The sequence below is a fragment of the Hydra vulgaris genome, chromosome 03, assembly GCF_038396675.1.
Source record: "Hydra vulgaris chromosome 03, alternate assembly HydraT2T_AEP".
In the NCBI taxonomy this organism is placed as follows: domain Eukaryota; kingdom Metazoa; phylum Cnidaria; class Hydrozoa; order Anthoathecata; family Hydridae; genus Hydra; species Hydra vulgaris.
This window is the reverse complement of record NC_088922.1, coordinates 15849311-15871815: the sequence shown is the minus strand read 5'-3', so window position 1 is coordinate 15871815 and position 22505 is coordinate 15849311. Positions and strand designations below refer to the sequence as shown.

At 27.5% G+C, this 22505-nt stretch overlaps 1 protein-coding gene across 1 annotated transcript; it reads right to left on the bottom strand.

The window, feature by feature from the left end:
* Nucleotides 1-13041: 13041 nt before the first annotated feature.
* LOC101234775 (uncharacterized) lies at nucleotides 13042-16568 on the bottom strand. The gene is made up of 6 exons (XM_065791905.1): nucleotides 16462-16568; nucleotides 15369-15422; nucleotides 14930-14977; nucleotides 14590-14781; nucleotides 13424-13480; nucleotides 13042-13258 (listed from the first exon to the last, which is right to left on the bottom strand). The coding sequence occupies exons 1-6, from the start codon at nucleotides 16511-16513 to the stop codon at nucleotides 13092-13094; spliced, it is 570 nt and encodes a 189-aa protein (XP_065647977.1). The 5' UTR covers nucleotides 16514-16568; the 3' UTR covers nucleotides 13042-13091.
* Nucleotides 16569-22505: the final 5937 nt, after the last annotated feature.

The window sequence follows — 22505 nt, the reverse complement described above, 5'->3', positions numbered from 1 at the left end:
ACTTTATGGAAATATAAAGATTTGGAAGCAAATTTGAAGTTTTTGAAGTCATCTTTGTACATTTGTATGACTTTCAACTCTACTCCAGAAGTTTTTTCAATAGATGACAGTAACTTGAATAAGGTAGGAGGACTGTAAATCTCAAAATGTCTTAATTTTTTCTCAATCACACTATGCGCAGTGTCAATACTCTGTACTGAACTATGACCAGGTTCACTATACTTCTGTTCAATGAGTGGTATTCTGCTTTTATTTTGAAAATTTTTTATTGCCATAGACACAATTAAGTTCTTATTGTGGGGAACACATGAATCAGACCACAAAACAATTTTATTAATTGATATATTAGGACAGTCTTGAATAATTAACTTTAATAGTTTATACAGACAACTTGCAAGTTCATTTGCGCCTCTACCAGCCATAGATTCATTCCAAAGTGCACAATAAGTTTTGTTTTTCAATGAACAGTGGGCTGTGAAATTATAACAATTTAATTTTCTTTTATAATAGAATCCAGAAATATTAGCAATTGGAAGGGGAAATACTTTTTCTAAATCAAAAGTTATAACTGCTGTGGTTTTGTATTCTCCATTTGCAACTTTAGCTAGGTCACATTTTCTTTCTTTTCTAGTTAATTGCTTACTCTCTCTATGCTGCAGTATTTTTTGATCATCTTCTTTGTTTTTATACTTTTGACATAAATCACACAAATCTTTCTTTGGTTTTATGAAATGCCAAATTAAACTCTGTATTAAAAGTTGAATAATAAACATCTTTTTTTACATTGAACTCTGGGTAAGTTTGTGTAAACAACCTGTACATTTTAATTGTACTTAATAACGTCTCTAAATATTTTTTGTTAGTATTCTCTCTGCAATAGTGTGATCAACTGTTTGAAAACTATTTATATGTTCTCTGATCTTATCTAAGATTTGATTAGGAGCTTTTCTACAAACCATTTTTCCTTTCTTCGGGAACCTTGGTAGTCCACTTACTTTATTTACCACGTTATCAAAATTATAGTAAATTCTTCTTTCACTGATATCTAATGTTTTTAGAAAAAATAACTTACAAACTCTGCCTCTAACATCGTTCTTTTCAAAATGATATTTATAAACACACTTCTTATGTTTACCAATTCCTAAACTTTTACTTTTTCTTTTACAATCCCACCTTTCTATATTTTGAGTATAAAAGTTAAGTTTTTTAGTGTCACTTAAGTTCAAGAAATAAGAATGGATTTCAACTCTCTCATTAGCACTAAAAACTTCAAAACATTTTAGTTTACACACTGAAGAACAAGCTTCTCCTACTTTTCTCTCTTGTTTCTCTTGACCATTTCTATCTATGTAGGCCTCGCCACACCGCCTTTGCTTTTTCTGACATTTATTTTCCACTTATTAAAGTAACAATAAATCTATTGTATTGGAAACTATTCGTTAAACTGCCTATTAAAAGTAGAAAAATTATTGTTATTAAAACTATAATTTAGAATATTATTAAAAAACAATGCATAAATACAGTTGATGTAAAAATAAATAAATAAAAAGTAATAATGATAAAAAGAAATTTTAAGAACTTATTTTGAATGTAAAAATAATGATCTCTTTAAAACTATTCGAGCACAAGACGTATTGTAATCAAATCTATGTACACAAGTATTTTATATTTACTTTTCATTGTTAGGAGAAACGATAGTTGAAGAAAAAGATGAATTAGTAGGGTCTTCCACTACATATCTAGATGTTTCTTCTTCCATTTGGTGGTTAGGCTCCAATACTATTGGTATCGGATTATCAGCATCACAAGCCATAAAATACTCAATATTTGTTATAAAATATTCCATATTTGTTACTTATCTTAACAAAAAAACGATATATTTATAAATACTGTTTAGTTCTTTTGATTACGGGTAATAATTTTTATTTACTGAACATTTCAATTCAATTCAAAGAAAAAAAAACAATTCAATATTAAAAAACAAATGGAATGCATTACTTTTTTTTCAAAAAACAAATGTTTAAAAATAAACAAGTGAACGAATATACGTATTAATCTAAAGTCACGTGAGCAAATAGAACGCTACTATTGGTCTACGATAAGTAGAGCAAATGTAACTCGAGCGTTTCATATGAAAAGTTCATTTACGACAAATGACCTACTGAAATATGCTGGAAAAAATTATAATTGAGCTATTGGATAATTTTTTTAAAAATAAGTCCACAAAAAATAGATAGTTCGCATATATAAGTCATTTTTTTCAAAAATGTCGAATACGACACTTGTATTCCGGGCTGACGATATGACTTTATATTTCCAATGCAATAGGACCTTTTAAAGAACTTTTACTTTTTATGCAATTGATGAAATGTGGTTTTTAGAGAATTTGAAAAGTTTCTTGGAAGCAAGCGGACTATCGTATTTTTTTTGACAGAAAAAATCATTTTCGTGGGGTTTTTTTTTTTCCTATCTGTTTAATGTTCAGTAAAAAATTCGTTTTACAGTTAAAATAATTCCCAGTGGGCACAGTACGTTTTTAAAACGTTTTTTAGACGTTTCTATTAGGTTTAAACCTTATAAAAACGTCTAAAAAACGTTTTAAAAATGTTTTAAAAACGTACCGTGCCCACTGGGTTCAGGGCCGAAAAAAGGGTTTCGAAGTGGGAGGGCACATACGTCAAAAAACAAAAGAGGTCCTTTAGAAAAAAGTGAGGGGGGTGTGGCACGCTTTTTCCCTCCCCCTCATTCCCTCTCCTGTGGTTACGATAAAAATCATTATGTATATTTAGGTACAATATACATATGTATGTATATACAGTTAATTCTCGGTAAGTCGAACTTTTATTATCTCGAACTGTTTAATTCAGTTCCTTAAAATCGTCTAATCAATTCTATAAAGATTCTCCGGTTAAATCGAACATCGTCAAGTCAAACTATTTTTTCGTCCCCTTTCAGCAAGTTTCTTCTGATAACTCGAACTTTTTGTATGGAAATTAAAGACACTGACCTTTATTTAATTAAAATTTTTCTAAAAAAGAAGTCATTTCATATAAATCATAAATAACTGTAACCTAATGATTTTTTTCATTGAATTTAGCTCTGATTAGTATAGATCGTTATTTGACGTAAAATTATACTAAAATAAAATTGTTAAAAGATACATCATGATAAAACTTTTAAATAAACAATTATTTTAATGAATTTCTAAATACCGCTACCTTTAAGACGCGATTTTATAAACAAATAATACGGAAGTCATTAAGTTTTTTCAAATGTTATCTTTTGACTATACTGCTGGATTACAATACGCAACTTCTTTCATAGAGACATTAGAATAATGATGTAAATTTAAAGTATATACTTTAGCATTGAATAAAGGAAAATCACCTTAACTCGAACTAATATTTTTTATCAGTCAAAGTTTAATATATTGGGAATTCGCTTTAGTCAAACATTCCTTAAATCGAACAATTTCCCTTGGTCTTTTGGGGTGCGGGCGGCACCGAGTGACAATCTGACAATGAACGAAATACAAATATAACAGAACTGCTCATGCTCGTGTTAATTTATTTTTGCGTTTGACTTGACCAATAGTTTTCAGGTTTTGATTTTTCGATATACTATCAATAACTCTGCTATTTCTTCGTTTCACATAAAAATCTTTCGTTTTTTATTCTTTTATTCAAAATCAAAAGATTGTATATTGAATGCCCCAACTCTTATTCTAAAAATCCTTTTTCTTTTAAAATTCGAAACCTGCGTCGTCAGCCCTGTTAGTGAAAGTTTAGAGGGGTAACTGCACTGGGTGACACCAGCATAAGCGACGCCACCGTATATATATATATGTATGTGTATATATATATATATATATATATATATATATATATATATATATATATATATATATATATATATATATACATACATACATATATATTACATCACTACTAAAATTTGTTATTGTTTCCTAATATAAAGAATGGGAGACTCGTAAAAAAAAAAGTAGAATCTTGTCATCGAGAACCGCTAGAACGTTAAATGAAAAGATAAAAACATACTTGATAAAAATAGAAATATCGGTCAAATATATACAATGTTAAAAACAAAATTTTTTTTCAAAAAAAGTATTTAAGTATTTTAAGAAGCGATTAAAAGCAAATACTTGATAATAAATATAATCATTTGTAAAAATGATTCTTTTCAAAGTACGTTGAAAATACTAACCTCATAAATATAAGGAATGTTCATGCTAAATTTATTTCTTTTTTTCATCAGTTTTATCATATATATAAATACATTTTTTTATCGTGAAAAAAAAAAGTGTTCAAAATTATTACGTAACAGATTGATAAAAATACATTAATGAAATATTTATACAAACTTTAATAGAAATTTTGGTATAATAACTAATTTTTATTTTTCCAAATTATAAGTTATGTTTTCCAAATTATAAGTTGTTTTTTTAATGTTACTAGGGCCGACGACAAGGGTTTCGAAGTGGGGGAGCACAATCGTAGATTTTTAAAAAAAGTCTTGTGTATCAAAAATTTTCTCAAAAAAAATGTCCATTAAAAAAAAGTGGTCCCCCCGGTCTCTTTACCCCTTCCCATAAAATACCTATATTTTGGATTCAATGTGCCAATGCGATATCTTTATGATAAGTTTTTGTCTATTTGAACTCCAAGAAACTTTGTATACTTTTCCCGTATTATTGTTATGTTGTTAATGAGCAACTTTGAAATTTTTAATGTTTAAAATATTGATTGACTTGTTTTATGATCTGTTGATTCGCTCTGAACCATAATTAATGTTTTCCCTCTTCAGTATTCATTGTTCCGAACATCTATTTTAAATTACTATGATTAATAGGGATGAATTTTTTTTCTTTTAGATCAATTCGTTTCTGGATGGAATTAAATTTTTTTACTTTTTTTTTTATGACATGTGACACAGGCTCCCCCACCCAAAACCTGCCATTAGGGCCCCAAATTCTTAAAACTTTTTCCACTAGGTATTAGAAAAAAAAAAGTTTCCAAACAGCCCACTAAATTAGTTACTCCCGCCCAATTGGTGGTGTTGGGGAGCTTAGCCACGGCTCTGTAAATGCAGGCCTAATGTGGCGGTTACCAAAAAATGGTGAGCGGGAACGAGGATACACCAGGGGACAAAAGGGCATTTTTCCGAACCCCGATTTTCTGCTAATTAAATTATCAGGCAAAAATTTAGTCACAATTCTTTAAACTGTAGCTCCACATCCAACTTCTTTGGAAATATTACGCAATGACTGCATTTTGCATTTGAATTATTCTTCCTTCATCAGTCCGAAACACGCTTTTTCGTAAGTTGGTAAATACGAGTTTTAACTGATAACTAAATGAAATAGTTTAGAATTAAATGCTAAAATGCTATAAGTATAAATGTTTTATACCTAACTAATGGTTGAAAACTTCATGCAGCAATCAATTTTACTTTATTTTAAAAAATAAATATCGTAATATCGCCTAAGTTTGGTCACCATGTAAATTCGGTCATTTAAGAAAAAATATAAAAAAAGCATGCAAAACTCAGGTTTTACAAACTTTTTTTTCTCAAATAATATTTGTAATTAGTTCGTAAATATGAATCTTTAAAAAAAATAATGATTTTTATATGCAACCTGATGAAATATTTTTTAAAAATGCATACTATTAAAATCTAAATTAAGCATATTATTAAAATAAATGATCATATTTAATCTTAGTATTATTAAGAATCACCAAATTAATTATATTTATAAAAAAAAATTATTAACTTTTGAAAATTAACTATATTTTTTTATAAAAATTAATGAAATTTTGAAATACTCGAACTTTGGTCATTCACGGATAAACAGCGAAGGAGACAATAAGCAGTAATATTGTGAAATGTTGATAAGTGTTGCGAATGTAAAATTTACCGGTAACTTTACCTGTAAATTTACCAGTAAATTTTGACAATTTTATAATGGATACACACCATTGTGTTTTATTTGAATAAAAAAACATATTTAACTACAAAACTAACTACAGTTCTTTGAGTTCTAAAAAATATCAAGCTTTTGACATTTTTTTTGGAGATAAATTACAACTCAACGACAATTATGGATGCGTTGCGAATCATGTGACGATTGGTTGTGTGGATCTTGCTGTTCTATTATGGTCAACGATACGAGCAAGAATTGCCAATAAACATACAAAGCTCATTTAAAGCAAAGTAGTGTTTTTTTGTTAATTGAAAAAACCTTTTTAAATTAATTGAAAAATATATTTTTAATTTTATTTGCCAGTGGCGTAGCAAATGTGATAATGGCCAAAGTAATAAAATAGTTGACTAATTACAATAAAAATTAAAAAAAACTACTACTTATATTTAAAAAGACCTTTTTTACGTGGTCTTAATATCAGCATCATTCCAATCTTCACAAAACTAATCGAATATATAATCCTAATAATCTGTCCAGATCTAAAAGAAGCTCATCCTCTTCAATTCGTTTTCACCAAAAATAGCTCAACCCTACACGCCGAATTTGTTATTAGTGAAACAATTAAACACTACAACAACAACAACTCACCTGTTTATCTCTGTTCCCTTGATGCTGAAAAAGCTTTTGACAGCTGCAACTGGGACATTCTTTTTGAGAAACTGTACAATAATAAAAAATTACCACTGTATATTGTTAATACAATATCGTCATTATACAGGGAGAGTAGTGCTTCTGTGTCTTATCTAGGTTGCAAATCAACTCTATTCTATCTAACGCAAGGAGTGAGACAGGGATCGATTCTCTCGCCTCATTTGTACAATCTTTACACTCAAAACCTACTAGAAACCTTACAAAATGAAAGTGTCGTAGGAACATCAATAAATGGAAACTACACGGGTGTTGTAGCATATGCTGATGACATTATACTTCTTAGTTCCACCCTCTCTGGCCTACAAAAGCTAATTAATATCTGTAACATTTACACAAAAGAAAATTGCATAAAATTAATACAGTTTTAATTCGTAAATATTATTAGTTTTAATTCGTAAATATTATTTAGTATTGCAATTTATTCTCCTTATGAGACCACATACCAAGGTGGTATGGGGCTACATACCAAGGCCCGCAAAGTCGAGTTAGAAAGATAGAATACAGATAGCGGAAAGATATTGCACTAGATATTAGAATGTGCAATTATACAATTAAACAGTTACAACTAATTACCATGTTTTTAATTAATGTGTTTGTAAATATTTTTTGGTACTGTGCTTTATCCTCCTCCGGCTAATTGCCATATAGAGGCCAGATACCAAGGCCTGTGAAGACGAGTTCAGCTCACTAAAGAACATTATAACCCGAAGAAGAATAAAGGATCATTGAGTGAAAGTCAGAAGAAGTTGAGTTAAAGAGATAGTATAGAGAAAGCGGACAGATATTGCACCAGATGTTAGGTATGCAATTTACGTTCAATATTAAGTTAACTTGATAGGAACTGTTGTTTTGTATACCTTTTTACATAATTTAGGTAACATCTTGTTACGTTATCAGCTTGTGAATATTTTTTTAGGGTGAATTTATTCCCACTAGCGTGCAAATAGACTATAACTTATTATAGTCTATTCGCTTGTTATAAAAAATTGAGGTTTTTTATAATGAATATTAACAAAAAATAATAATTTACAATTTAAGTTACTTAAATTTAAGTTAAAACTACAGTATAACTAGATTTTCATTCTTTAGAAAAAAAAATTAGGTGTCAATAAATAAAATAAATTTTGAGAAGAAATTTTTTTTAGTTAAAAGATTGCCTTTCCAAACCAACTCTTATCGATCTATTTACACTACTCTGAGTCTATCCCAAAATAGTTTGTTAACGAATGTTCACTTCACTGCACAGTGATTTAGAAACACTGAAAATTTGGCCAAAATACAGCTTTTTGAGTGGCGCAATTTAAATAATGTTATTAGCTAACTATTTTCTACAGTTTCTTATGATTTTAACGGTATAAAAAAAAGGTAGTGAAATAAAAGATTCAAACGTTAATTTATGTTTGAAAGTGACCGAAAACAGCTTTTTTTTATCAATAAAATTTTATGATTTTTAAATCTTGATTTTCTCCCTAAATACAAAACCTTTCAATTTAATTTTCTATATATACAAAAATAATAGATAACTTTATCTTAAATTATGAAAATATTTGAAATATGTATTTATACAGTTTGTAAGAAATGCATTTTAAAAATGCAGTTGTAACGAGTTTAAACTGATTTTTATAGTGCTAGGACTTTTTACCTTAGACTTCCTTCGCGAAGCTGTTTCTTTTTTTAAAGAGAGTTTGTATCATTCTATAATAAACTAAAAAAGTTAGCTGCCCCAACTTGCCCCATTTCGAAATAACGTGGTTTTAAAAAGCTCATTTTATAAAAAAATTAGGGACGTAAAAACTAATACGACGTAAATTACCTTTAACTTTTTAAATGTTTAACTTTAACTTTTTAAATGTTTTAAGAGTTTTTTTCTGAAATTTCTGAACAAAACTTTTTAATGTGAATATATATATATATATATATATATATATATCTATATATATATATATATATATATATATATATATATATATATATATATTTATATATATATATATATTACGTCGTATTAGCTTTTACGTCGCTAATTTTTTTATAAAATGAGCTTTTCAAAACCACATTATTTCGAAATGGGGCAAGTTGGGGCAGCTAACTTTTTTAGTTTCTTATAGAATGATACAAACTCTCTTTAAAAAAAGAAACAGCTTCGCGAAGGAAGTCTGAGGTAAAAAGTCCTAGCACTATAAAAATCAGTTTAAACTCGTTACAATCGCATTTTTAAAATTTTTACAACCTGTATAAATACATATTTCAAATATTTTCATAATTTAAGATAAAGTTATCTATTATCTTTGTATATATAGAAAATTAATTGAAAGGTTTTGTATTTAGGGAGAAAATCAAGATTTAAAAACGATAAAATTTTATTGTTAAAAAAAAGCTGTTTTCGGTCACTTTCAAACATAAATTAACATTTGAATCTTTTATTTCACTACTTATTTTTTTATACCGTTAAAATCATAAGAAACTGTAGAAAATAGTTAGCTAATAACATTATTTAAATTGCGCCACTCAAAAAACTGTATTTTGGCCAAATTTTAAGTGTTTCTAAATCACTGTGCACTGCGCTGGATAAATTTAAAATTTAAAAACTAAACATAACAAATTTTATGCCTTTCAGTTTTCATTGAATTGGATAGATTTTTTCCTTTTTTTTAATAAACGTGCCTATAGACTATAAGTAAATAAAGTCTTTTCGCACGAAAAAACGTGCAAATAGACTATAAGTAAATAGTGTTTTCGCAAGTAAAAAACGTGCAAATAGACACTATTATTTTAATCAAAACAAATGCTAAAGCTATTTTTAAAATCTTAGCGTTCTAACGTGCGAAGAAAAAATGTTATTTAATCGTTTTTTACACATCCTAAAAGCTAAATTAAGAAGAAAAAAAGAAGTTTTTTTAATTTTTTTTTTATTTAATAAATTTAAATTTAACTGTAAAAAAGTGAGCATTGAGTAATCTAGAAAAAAAAAAAAAAAAAAAAAAAAAAACCGTAGATGACAGTGACTCTTTTTCTTATTTAATAAATTTAAATTTAACTGTAAAAAAGTGAGCATTGAGTAATCTAGAAAAAAAGAAAAAAAAAAACAAAAAAACCAGAGATGACAGTGACTCTTTGTCTTATTTAATAAATTTAAGTTTAACTGTAAAAAAGTGAGCATTGAGTAATCTAGATACAAAAAAAAAAAACAACCTGAGATGACAGTGACTCTTTGTCTTACTTGATGAATCCTCAAATGGTTTCACGTGCCACTAACAGTTTGCTTCTTTTTATTGTATAATAAAAACATTAATTTAGAGTTATAAACAAAAAGTTTCTTACTTTGAATTTTTTCTTTTTTTTTTCATTAGATTTCATTAGCTGTGATAAATAAATTAAAAAAAAAATGCTGCATTTCGCGCCAGCAAACAATTGCATTTTGTGCAAACCGATTAAATAAGCAATCACTGACTGCTAAAACTAGAGTTCGAAATCTTTATGACTAAATGCTTTCAAAATTTAATGTTTGCATAATTATAGATGACGAAACATATATTGAGTGCAACTTTAAACAGCTCCCAGGGCCAAAATTTTACACTTTTGTTCAAAATTCTTTCAAGCTAGACTTTTGCCATTTTCTTGAAGACACAATGTCCCCTGTTGGTTCTGGCCTGATCTTGCTTTTTGTCGTTGTTCTAAGAAGACCGTAGAATGGTACAATTTGAGAGACATTAAATTCTTACCAAAAAGCTTGAACCACCATATCAAGTGGGAGATGTTCAGGTTTTAGAACGCGTTTAAAAAAAAACTACAAGATTAATTTTTTCAATATCAAAACTGCCACTCTACTGAAAAAATATCAAAACCACCATACAAAGATAAACTTAAAGCACTTGGATTTATCACTCTAATTGAAAAAAAGATGAGAAGTGATAACATACAGCAGTTTAAAATAACACGTCAGATTGATATTATTAATTGGCATCAGCTAGTGGTCATGCTATGTAGTAAATATCATGGTCACTCGTGGTCATGCTATGCAGTAAATACTTAACAATAAATTGTAAAGGGTTGCAAACAGAGTCTCAGGTTTGAAAGTTTATATATTTTCTGCAAGTTTTAATTCTATAAATGAGAAATAAAAAATATAAAATAAAGAAGTACAGTTTCAAAAACAGTTCTACGCACCCGTTATTTTCAAAATTTCGAAAAAAAACGAGTGCCTAGGGATGTTCGTAGGTTTTCGAAAAAGGTGCGTAGGACAGTTTTGTACGGGTGCGTAGGACTGTTTATAGGGTTTCAAAATTTAAAAAATTTAGTTAACATTTGGCTATGTTGCTAAATGCTTGAGAAGTATAATCCTTTAAATTAAAGTTTAACAGAGATCCTAAGCTTAAGACTCAAGATAGTTTTCTGAAAATATTTTGTTTACACAGTGTTTTTTTGCAATCGAAATATGTAATAAATATTCGCACCATTCTTGCATTAATTCCTGCTTGAGGTTACTTTTTTTTTTTTTAGTTATAAGTTTGCCGTTTAAAATAATTACAACTCTCGTATTGGTAAAATATACACATGGCGGGGGCAAGAAGAAGACAAAATAGTCTTATCACCAAGCTCCCATAATCCGTAAATAATATAGCTATCAAATCTTGTCATTAAAAATGTTATCAAATATAAAAAGAAAAAAAAGAAAGAAAATTTTTTTTTTTAAAAAAAAGAAACAAAAAAAACAAAACAAAAACAAACAACAAAAAAACAAAAAAACAGACAAACAAACAAACAAAAAAAGACAAAAAAATAAAGATAATAAATTCTAAAACTTATTTTCAAATATAATTGAACACAAAGCAAAAATAAAAAAGAAACAAACAAACATAAAAGATATTCGAAACTATATATAAATGTTTTTAGTTATTGCGATTAAGAATTCTTAATTAGGAAATATAATGAAAAGAATTTAAACTTCTATAGCAAGACCTTAAGTTTTTCATAAAAAGAAAATAGAATATAAAAAATAAGTTTTTTAGTGAACTAAGTTTTTAAACCTTTGCAAATAAAATGAAAATATACTACACAATATTTTAAAGGCCAACAAATAAGCTCTAGAAGAAGTCCTTCATGTTTTGATTAATTAAAATTATTTCTTTTAGAAATTTAAATGATTTAAAAATATTTATGTTTGCAAGCGTTTTTATGTCATTTCTAATTACTTTACTCCATAGTTGTGGGCCTCTAGCTGTGATAGAAAACTTGGTGGCTTCAAAGTGATTTTTACCTTGAACATAATTATTGTTTGCATGTCTAGTAAGGTATTTGTGCTGTATTTTTTTAAATAGCGTTTTAAAAATATTTGGTATCGTTATTGATTTTATACATAAAAAATAATAAATGATGATATATATTTATTTGGTAAACATTTAAGATTTTTAAATTAATAAATAGTGGTCGTGAATGAGAGAGACGGTCTGCGTTGGATATTATTCTTATGGCATGTTTTTGTTTGTTAAATAGTTTTTTTTTATTGGTGTGCACTAAGCAATGTTAGCATAATTGAGATAACAATGAATAAAAGAGAAGTAGATATATTTTAAGCAAGTTTGATTAAGATAAGGTTTTACCTTATAAAGTATGCCAATATTTTTAGAAATTTTATTTTCGATTAATTTTAAGTGGTTTATCCATGTGATATTTCGTCAAGAAGAACACCTAGTAACTTCATTGAGTTATTTTTATAAAATTATTTAATTGTTTAATTATTCAATTTATTTAATTATTTTTAAAAAATTTATATTTTATTTCCATTAAAACTAAAAAGTACTAAAATCTTTCCAGGAGAGAGTGACATGGGGACGGTTTTTGTCCCCATTCCAACTCCGTTCATCGAATTATTTCCCCATCCCCATCCCGCTATCGCAGAAGTTGAATAAAATTTAGTTTATTTCCTAATCTAAGACATCTATTTTTATTATTATTGAAACACAACAGTAAAATCTTAATTTAAAACAAATTTAAATTAATTTAAAAGGCTAGAAAATAAAACTACGCAAAATTCCATTGTTTTTTTAAAACATCAGAGTAAAGCCGCACAAACACGATTGTTCCGGTAGATTGTAAAATGCTTTAGCTCAAAAACCAAAGTTTTATCGTCTGACTTCCCAAGGTTCACGGGAAAAAAAAGTCAGACTAAATATCGTCTATTAATGAAAAAACAGTTGCCGCAAGAAAGACTCGATTGTGGTCAATCATATATTTTTACTGTAATTAAAAAGAGCCATCGTAACTTTGAAAGCTCTAAAGTTTTAAATGGCGCATACGTAACCAAACAACGTTTTTAGATGACCATAATTAAGCAACAATTATTTTTGCATTAGGCGAACCGTTTTCCTTTTTCGTTTTATACTGCGATGCATATTAAAAAAAACAACCCTGGAACAGTTAGTATTTAAAAGTTTATTTTCTATTGTTTTGATAAACATGCGTCACAGGTTGAATTGTAGTACAGTAAATTACTTCCGCACCACATGTGGTAAGTGATTTTGGCAACGCATGCATAGTAATAACTAGGATTCACAGGGTCTTCGTAGTTTTGGCTTTTTGGTTTAGAATCGCAAAAATTGGTTTTATCTAGAAGCAAAAAGTATTTTAACTATTCTTAATATATATATATATATATATATATATATATATATATATATATATATATATATATATATATATATATATATATATATATATATATATATAACAATAGTAAAATAATAATGATAAAATTAAAAAAAAACAACTTACAATCGGTTGTAGGAACAACCCCAGGTTTTATTGTTGTAGAACAATCGTTTAAGCTATCTGAATAATAATAAAAAAAATTATTTCAAAGTAAAATATAATTTTAAGTAATACAACGCAACAAAATATTGCAACTAAAATATTGCAGGGCAACTAATTAATTGCAGCAAAGCAAAATATTTTTACACAACAATAACATCAAAACGCATCTGAAGCGCTCAGATTATCGAAGTTTCTGTTAATAAAGCAATAAGCGGTTCAAAATAAGTAATTTTGGTTAAAAAAAAATGACTTTGTTTTTAGGACAATTTTTTAAATTTATGATTTTTCGTTAAAAAAAAACAGTTTCAAAAAAATAGTTAATATTTTCTACGTCCAAATGCACGCCTTTCTTTGGTTTTTTACGTTTACTAAGACCTCAATACAACAATATTAAGCAATCAATTAAACAGCAATATCAAACAACATTAAACACTTTTTATAAAAGTAAAATCTTAACAAAGAACTAATATACTTAAAAAAACAATTTTAAATTGATGAAAAAGTTTGTATTATTGTTGGAAAACAATTTTATTTCTAAAAAAAAAAGAAAATGAAATTAAGAAATGTATATTAAAGATGTCTTGAACTTGAGTAAGACATGGGAAAAACTAAAATTAAAAGGATATAATGAAGTAGTTATGACAACGATCTTATCCTTTTAATTGTTCTTAACGGTTGTTTTTTTAATTTTACACCTTTCCTTATTTTTTATTGTTATTATTGGTTGCTTTTCTTAAAATAACTTCTTTTACCCATCAACATGTATGTTTTATTCTCGACAAATGTAGTATCAACATGTATGCTTTATTCTCGATCATCGATCAAATGTAGTATCAAAAAAAAAATGTAATAACTATTTTCCTGTAAAAAAAAATTAAAACTCACTAAATAGATTTAATTTGAGTTCATTTTGTTCTACTGATTATTATTCTATAAATATTAAGTTTAGTTTTAGAAACCTAAAAAGTGAGATAATATTTTTCATATTTTCATATTTTTCTTCATTTTTTCATATTTTTTGAGCTTTAAGTCTTATAAATTACAAAAAATTTGCTTTGTTAGGTTGCCAATTTTTTTCCAAATAAAATTGCACACACAAAATAACAACTATTTGAAAATATAAGTACCATCGTTATTCCACTCGCATGAGCTGCACTTTTCAGAATAGAAAAGTGGGGGATAACAAGTTCCACATGTAAATGTACCACCATCAGCACTATCGTTTGGTATGCATGTTACAAACGAGTGGTCATCAAATGGGTGAGTAAAGGTTCCATTTAGCCACCCAGTAAACGTTCGACAAGTATCAAATCCTGCACCTAAGTTTCAAGCACATCAATTTTCCATAGTTATATTATTTAAATTACAATAATAATATTTATTAGATAACACAAAGCATAAAAGTAATACTTGTAAAGAAAAATAAAAATATATGTAAAAAAAAAAGTTTAAATAAAAATAACTTACACTTAGGAGTTGGAATAGGTGTTCCTGTTGGTTGATTTTTGTATTCGCCTGACGTAATATAATAGTATTTTTATTCTTGCTATTTATTATTGTTATTGCTATTATTATTTATATTATTATTATTATTATTATTATTAATTTTCTATTATTATTATCATTACTATTATTATTACTATTTTTATTTCATAAAAAGTATTTATAAAGACCAAAATAAAAGCAGCAATAAAAATCCGAAACTCAAGGTACACAATAAGAGTATTTTTATATATGTGCAAAACATTTACAACGTTTTTTGAGTTGTTCAAATTTTCCAGAACCAATAACGTTCTTTAAAATTAGCAACTTAAGGGCCTTAAGTTGATAATTTTAATGGATGTTGCTTCGCATATTAATTTTAAAAATTCGCATATATACAGAAATATTTTTAAAAACTTCTTACAGCTTGGAGTAGTTTTCAAAGTTTCTAAGGACGTAACTGATGGTTGTGTGTCTCCTAAATAAATAAAAAATATAGAAAACAAAAAAGAAAAATTTCAATCCCTCTAGGTTTCCAGCAAATTATAACTAAGTATATAAATTTTTGCTTTTAGAGAAACCGTGCCATCGGAGTAAAGTGGGACGAGTGTGACTAGAAGTGGGAGAAACAAATTTAAAATAACGTTTTAACACAAATTATTAAATAGAAACTGATAAAATCATAAAATCACCAAATCGACATAAAAATATTCAAGAGCTTTCACCAATCGAAAAAATTAAATGGCGATGGGAAGAAGCGGGGCATAAATATTTCTTTTTTCTGTCCCGCTTCACTCTAATGTAAACTCTTTTTAAGGTACATTTTAAAATTAGGGCTTCTAGCGCACGCAGGGAAACAAAGCAATTTCTGCTAAATAGAGGGGAAGTAATTTTATTGTTTACATTAAATAACAGTATTTAGGCACCACTCCTTATCAGAAATTTCAGGCTGTCCTACTTCTCCCGCGTCCCACTTCTCCCCACTCCCCCAACATAAACCAAGTAATTACGTATTTATATAAAGCTTTAATAAATTTTCGATACAATATTTGTATTCCGAGCTGGTGATATGTATTTATATAAGAAATCAGTTAAATGTCATACCAAGATCAGGGAAAAGAAAAACTATCAATAAAATACTTAGCACGCAATGGGACAAATGTTAAAAAGTTGGTGAAACAATCTTATGTGTTTAAAATGTTTGCCTGTTTTTTTTATTCTCAAACAAAATGTCTTACCGAATAGCAAACAATATGCATAAATGGCTAACAAGAGGTTATTTTAGCTTTTCGTCAGCATTAAACACCTAACTTATTAAATTCTTTAAACAACTTGGAAGTCATTTTTAAGTTAGGATAAAACAAGCACCAATCTTTGTAAACACTTTAGGTATTTGTCTTGCCCTTTGTGCTTTTAAATTTCAAAAACGTCAAGTTTGGCATTCAAAATATACACTTTATTCAGACGTCTTTTAAATGCATCGCGTAAGTTATAAAATAAAGAGAAATTTTTTTTACCTGCAATCCTCATTATATACGCTGCAACAAGCAAAATCCAAACGTGCTTCATCTTTATTATGAAAGTAAGGTTTAAATTGAAGTTGTTTTAACACTGGCCAAACAAGTATAATCGATTGTATAGATGTAATTATTTTTTTGGTTATTTTATAGGTTTTTAAAAACCTGGAATAAATGAGGCATTTTTTCATATGACGTAACTCGCTTTCCTTTTTAATTATAAAAGATTAAAAAACAAATTATTAACAAATGTATTCCAATTATGTACTAATAAAACTTTCCAAATATAAACTTTGAATTCATTTTCCGTCACATATGACTGGAAATTAATTAGGCTCTTCCTACCAAGGCGTTATAATTTCTTTGGCGCTAAAAAAATTACGACCCAACAAACGCTGCGACTTCCTAATTTAAGTCTCAAATGCTGCGCCTGTGAATTGAGAGTTAATTTTGCAGTGAATCAAATTATAATTTATAGTGTAGTACAAAAAATTCAACTGTTTTGAGGTTTTTTAAGAAAACATAGCTACGTGAAAAGTTGGTGTCCTATTGTTGAAGAAGCATAAAACAAATGGATGACTTTGCTGTACCATAAGAAATTGAATTATTTCTATTTTCGCAACAATTGTTTTACAAAATAAAATTTGCTATATAACAAAAGTTGTGCAAGTTTCATCATAACACAACAGAAGTTGTGCGACTTACGCAAGAAAATGTTTCATTTTAAAACAAAACTGTTGTGCAACTGTTGTACGACATTTCTGCAACAAATGTAAACCAAGCCTAAAGCTTGATTTCCAATAGTTAGAGAAATGTCGTACAACAGTTGTACAGCAATAATGTTTCATAATGGAAACATTTACTTGGTTAACGTTAATTTTATAACGTTGGTTTTACGACAAAGTTTACGTTGCAAAACAAAGGTTGCGGAAATAGAATCTAATCAATTTAGGCAACGATTGTTGTACAACAAAAACGCTGCTGTTGTACAACATTTCTACTACTATAAAAAGCGAAACTTAATGGGTTGGTAAGAGAAAGTAATAAATTTTTCAACACAACAAAATTAATGTTTATTAAAATTCCTGAATGAGCAAATCTGTGGTCGTAATCTTCACTCTCCGCTAGACTTAACGGAGCGTTAGTCAAAAATTTTTTTTTAACTATTGTTAATGTAAATAAAAGTTTTTACATATATTATTTTAAACGTAAATATTTTATTTCAATATTAGTTTTATTTAAACGTTTTTAAATGCAATTTTTAACATTTTTTCATTTAAAAAAGGTGTAACTAAATTTCCGACTAAAACTCCATTTTTTGAATGGACTTATTCGGGCACGCCTAAATACACTTATTTCAACTTATAATTGGTGTGTGATTTGTCATCATAAGTTTTTTTATTATCCTCATCATTATCATCACCGTGCTAGCACGTGTTACAAAAATTTGATCTCACAGGCCCTAACTTGCGGCCGTGGTGCAATGGTTATAGCGCTTGCTTTATAAGCAGGAGATTTAGGTTCGAAAAGAACTCTGGACATATTTTCGCTTCATAGTAAGGAAGAGGCGTGAACTTCCTAGTTAAATGCACTTCCGAGGTGCTCTGTGACAAGACCGTTAGGTCTTCTTGGGGCACTTAAATAACAAAATTAAAAAAAAAATTTAAGGGTAAGCGCATTAGAGGGTTAGGGTTACGATCAATTTGTCAGAGTACTTCACTATTGTTTGATATTTTTGTTTAATGTTTGATTTTATTTACGGTGGGTTTATGTATCAATTGTTAATTACTTATGAATCTTTTTTTTTTCCTGTGTAAATATATGCATTTTGTCAAATTTTTTCAAAATAAAAAATTCCTTAAATGTAAAGAGTAATAAAATGACTGATAAAGTCAAAAATATAGAACTTTGAATGTGAAAAAAAAAGTGCTAAAGGTAACCAATGGGAAACGGGTTAAATTGAGGGAGCCTAAGGCTATTTAAGCATTTTAGATGCCCCTTAAAAAACAGTATTTTAAAATCAAGAGCGTTTGTTCTATAAAAAAAAGGAAAGAGCGTTTATAAAATCGGAAAAAATGCTTTAAAATTTATAAATTTCAATTAAGTTTTTATACTTCATTTTCTATATGTATTACTAATTTCTCCAAAATTTGTTTTTAGCATGTTTTTTTTTTTAAAACTATATATACAAGGTCAACAATAAAGTATAAATAATAAGGATGTTATTTTTTTCGTTTTATAGTATTGATCTTTTTCAACAAACACTTATAATGTAATTTCATGTTCTTTTTTAGTCTGTAATAAAATTGATTCTTCTGTAATACATCTGCCCAATGCTACTCTTTTGTTATAATGGCTCATGAATATGCAAATACACATACAAACACACATATACACGTACACACACATACATATATACATACATACACGCATACATATATACATACATACACACATACATATACATACACATAAGTATACTCATACATACATACACATACATACATATATATATATATATATATATATATATATATATATATATATATATATATATATATACATATATATATATATATATATATATATATATATATATATATATATATATATATATATATATATATATATATATATATATATATATATATATATATATATATATGTATGTATATAACTTTAGAAAGTTCGAAGAACATATACAATATAAGAAGTATATATACATGGTTAATAATACAAGTATAAATAAAGATCAAAACTAGCGCAGCATTTACATTTACATTAAAAGTCGTTCAGTATAATAACGTATATAAAATAAAATATATATACAAAAAGTTGTAGTTAATGCAACCTTCAATTGTATTCAAATAAACGTATTTTTACAGTAAAATTTAAATTAATATTGAATAAAATAAATTAATATTAAGTATAATTTAAAAGTATGTAAGTATATTATCAATTGAAAAACGTACTTTTTTAAGCTTTCTCCTAAAATAACTCCACTCATAAGAAAAATAAACTCCACTCATAAGAAAAATAAACTCCACTCATAAGAAAAATCAAAATTTTTTAACACAATATTGTTCCATAAGAAAGCTCCACTAAATGAAATACAGATTTTATCAAAGTTTGTTTGGAAAATTGGTTGTTTAATAGAACTATAATTTCCTAAAGAACATTTTTTTCTTTTCTTTTAAAGAATATAAATCAAGAAAGGAAGCAGAAGAAGAGTTGGTTTTACACTTGAACATTAAACAAAGAACATTAAAAACATTTACATGATATATATTAAAATATTCATATTAATTGAGAGAGGCTTTGAGTGAGTAAAACGATCTTTGAAATTTATAAGAAGTGCAATATGCTTCTCTGGACAATAAAGTGGTTTCAATCTAAAAAGCAGCCGTGGCGCAGTGGTAGCGCACTTGCCTCAGAAACAAAGGATTCGTGGTTCAAATCCCACCTCTGGGGAAGTTTTGCGAAATCGGCTAGGAAGGAGGCGTGAACTTCCAACTAAATGCTCATCCACGGTGCTCTGTGATAAGACCGTAAGGACTTCTTAGGGCTATGAGTCAACTTACCCCGAAAGCTTTTTTTTTTAATAAACAGTCTATAGATCCTGAAAAACGTCAGCTTTGAAAAAAAAGTCTGACTGGATATAGTAAACCAATTGTGACTTGAACTTTTACAATAATTATGTTTTCATACGACTAACTATTTTCTTTGTAAAGTAAAAAGGAAGCGATGTTCTAAAAGTTACGTTTTTGTCCAAAAAACGCATAAATCTCAATATCTCCCATGCGCATGCGCGAATCCTGACAATACTACAGTGAATGATGAAATGGTCAATAAGGAAATTTCTGTATAATTTTTGTCACTTTCTGATGAAAGACTCTGAAGATAAACGCAGTTCGTCAACTTACCCCTACGGCCAACTAGCCCCGGTCTCCCCAAAACGTTTTTTAAATACTGGATGGAAGAGAGTCCATTAAGTCTTTTCAGTATTAAGCGATAGTTTGTTTGATTTGAACCAATTAGAGATTTTTGTTAGCTTAATATTCATATCATTAAAAAGTTTATTGATACTACTACATGGTAAGAAGAGGTTAGTATCACCAGTAAACATGATTGTTATTAATTTTGAGGCTGAATGGAGCTCATTTACATGAATAAAAATTATTGGGGTCTGAGTATAAATCCTTGTGGAGCTCCACAGATTATATTTAGAAAGTAAGTTAAAGAAGATCCTTCGACGTGGACATATTGTTAGCGATTTTTTACAAAATTCGCTCTAAAATTTTTGAAAAAACAGAAAGAACAGATATTGGACGATAATTACTGACATTTAATGGTTCACCAATTTTTAATTGGTCTGAAAAAATTCCTTGGTTTATTGAGCCTTTAAAAACTTTAAAAAGAATTTGCTTTTTATTGTTGTATGAATCTATAACTCTGTTAAAATTTATATAATCAGGACTAACAGATTTGTTAGTTTTTAGCATCTTAAACGCATTTTCAAATTTTGAAAAAGTTGCTTCGGTTTTATCTAATTTAGAAATTAATGGAAAAGCGAAATTATTTATTGAATTTATCATACTAGGAATATTTTTAGCTAAATTTGGTCCTACAGATACAAAGAAACTATTTAGCTCACTTGCTATTTGTTTAGGCAAAATAAAAATACGTCATCTATTTTTATAGCGTTAGGTAGAGAGCACGTTTTTAATTTGTTTTTACCAGTAATCTGACATATAATTTACCATGTGCGCTTTGAACTTGACTTATGCTTCTCTAGTAAATTGCAGTATTATCTTTTTTTTTGCATTTTTACTTTGGCTTTCAAATTGTTTAGGTTAATTCTTATAAACTATTTTGATTTCAGGTGTTGGTTTTTTAAGTATTTTATATACAGTTTTTGCTTTGTTTTTGAAGGTTTTTTAAGATCTGTATTGACCCAAGGTGACTTTAAATATTTATCAGTTTTTATAAATTGACGTTTTTGAAAATTTACATCATATATTTTATAAAAGGTTTAATAGAATCTGTAATACATTATGTTTACTTCGAATGAACTTTTTACATGCTTCCAATTTGTAAGAGAGAGCTGATCCTTAAATGATACCAAATTTTTATTATTGAAAGAGCGCTTGTAAAAGACTTTTTGTTGTTTTTTTTATTATTTTTTTCTATACGTTAATGAAGAAAAAAATGGGGATTTTTAATTTTACCTACTTTTAGAGATTCATTAACAATTTCAGTTGTTATTATGTTGTCAATTAAGGTAGCAGACGTTGAGGTTGCTCTAGTTAGTTTGTTAATAAGTGCTATAGCTTTAACTCGGAATAAACCATCGTAAAACATTTTAATGTTGCTATTTTATTTAAATATTTTATAAAATATTTCTTATTTGTTATTGTAATATTTGTTATTATATATTACATATGTAAAATATTTGTTTTGATATATTATATGTATGCATTGGTAAAGAATGAGGCGTGATTTTTTTTGTTAAATACTATTCTGCAATGCTCTGTGAAAAGACCGTTACGTTTTTATCGAGCACTTTAATAACTAATTAAAAAAAAATATCTATACAATAAAGTTTTTTCCTAAAATTAAATGTAAGTAAAAAATTTGGACAATAAGTTCTTATATTAGTTTGTTCTACTTCTTTAAACGTTTTTTTATAAGAATGATGCAACTTAAAGTAGTTAAGTACTTGGATTTATTCAAATTTTTAAAGTTTTACATGTTTCTGATCCAGTTTATACCATTTTGTATACATGTAATGAAAAAGTAGAACTTTTAAAATGCTTGCAAAATCTTTTTACTATTATAGAAAAACACCCTTGGGGCGTTTTTTTATAATCTTATATATTTTTCAATAAAACCTTAATTTCTTATATTTAGAAATTAAGGTTTTATTGAAAACTTATTTAAAGCTCAAATTAAATCAAAAATCTTAAAACATTATCTCAAAACCTTTGAAAAAACTCAATATGCTATTGACGTATCAATTTTTGAAAATGGTTTATTCACTTAAA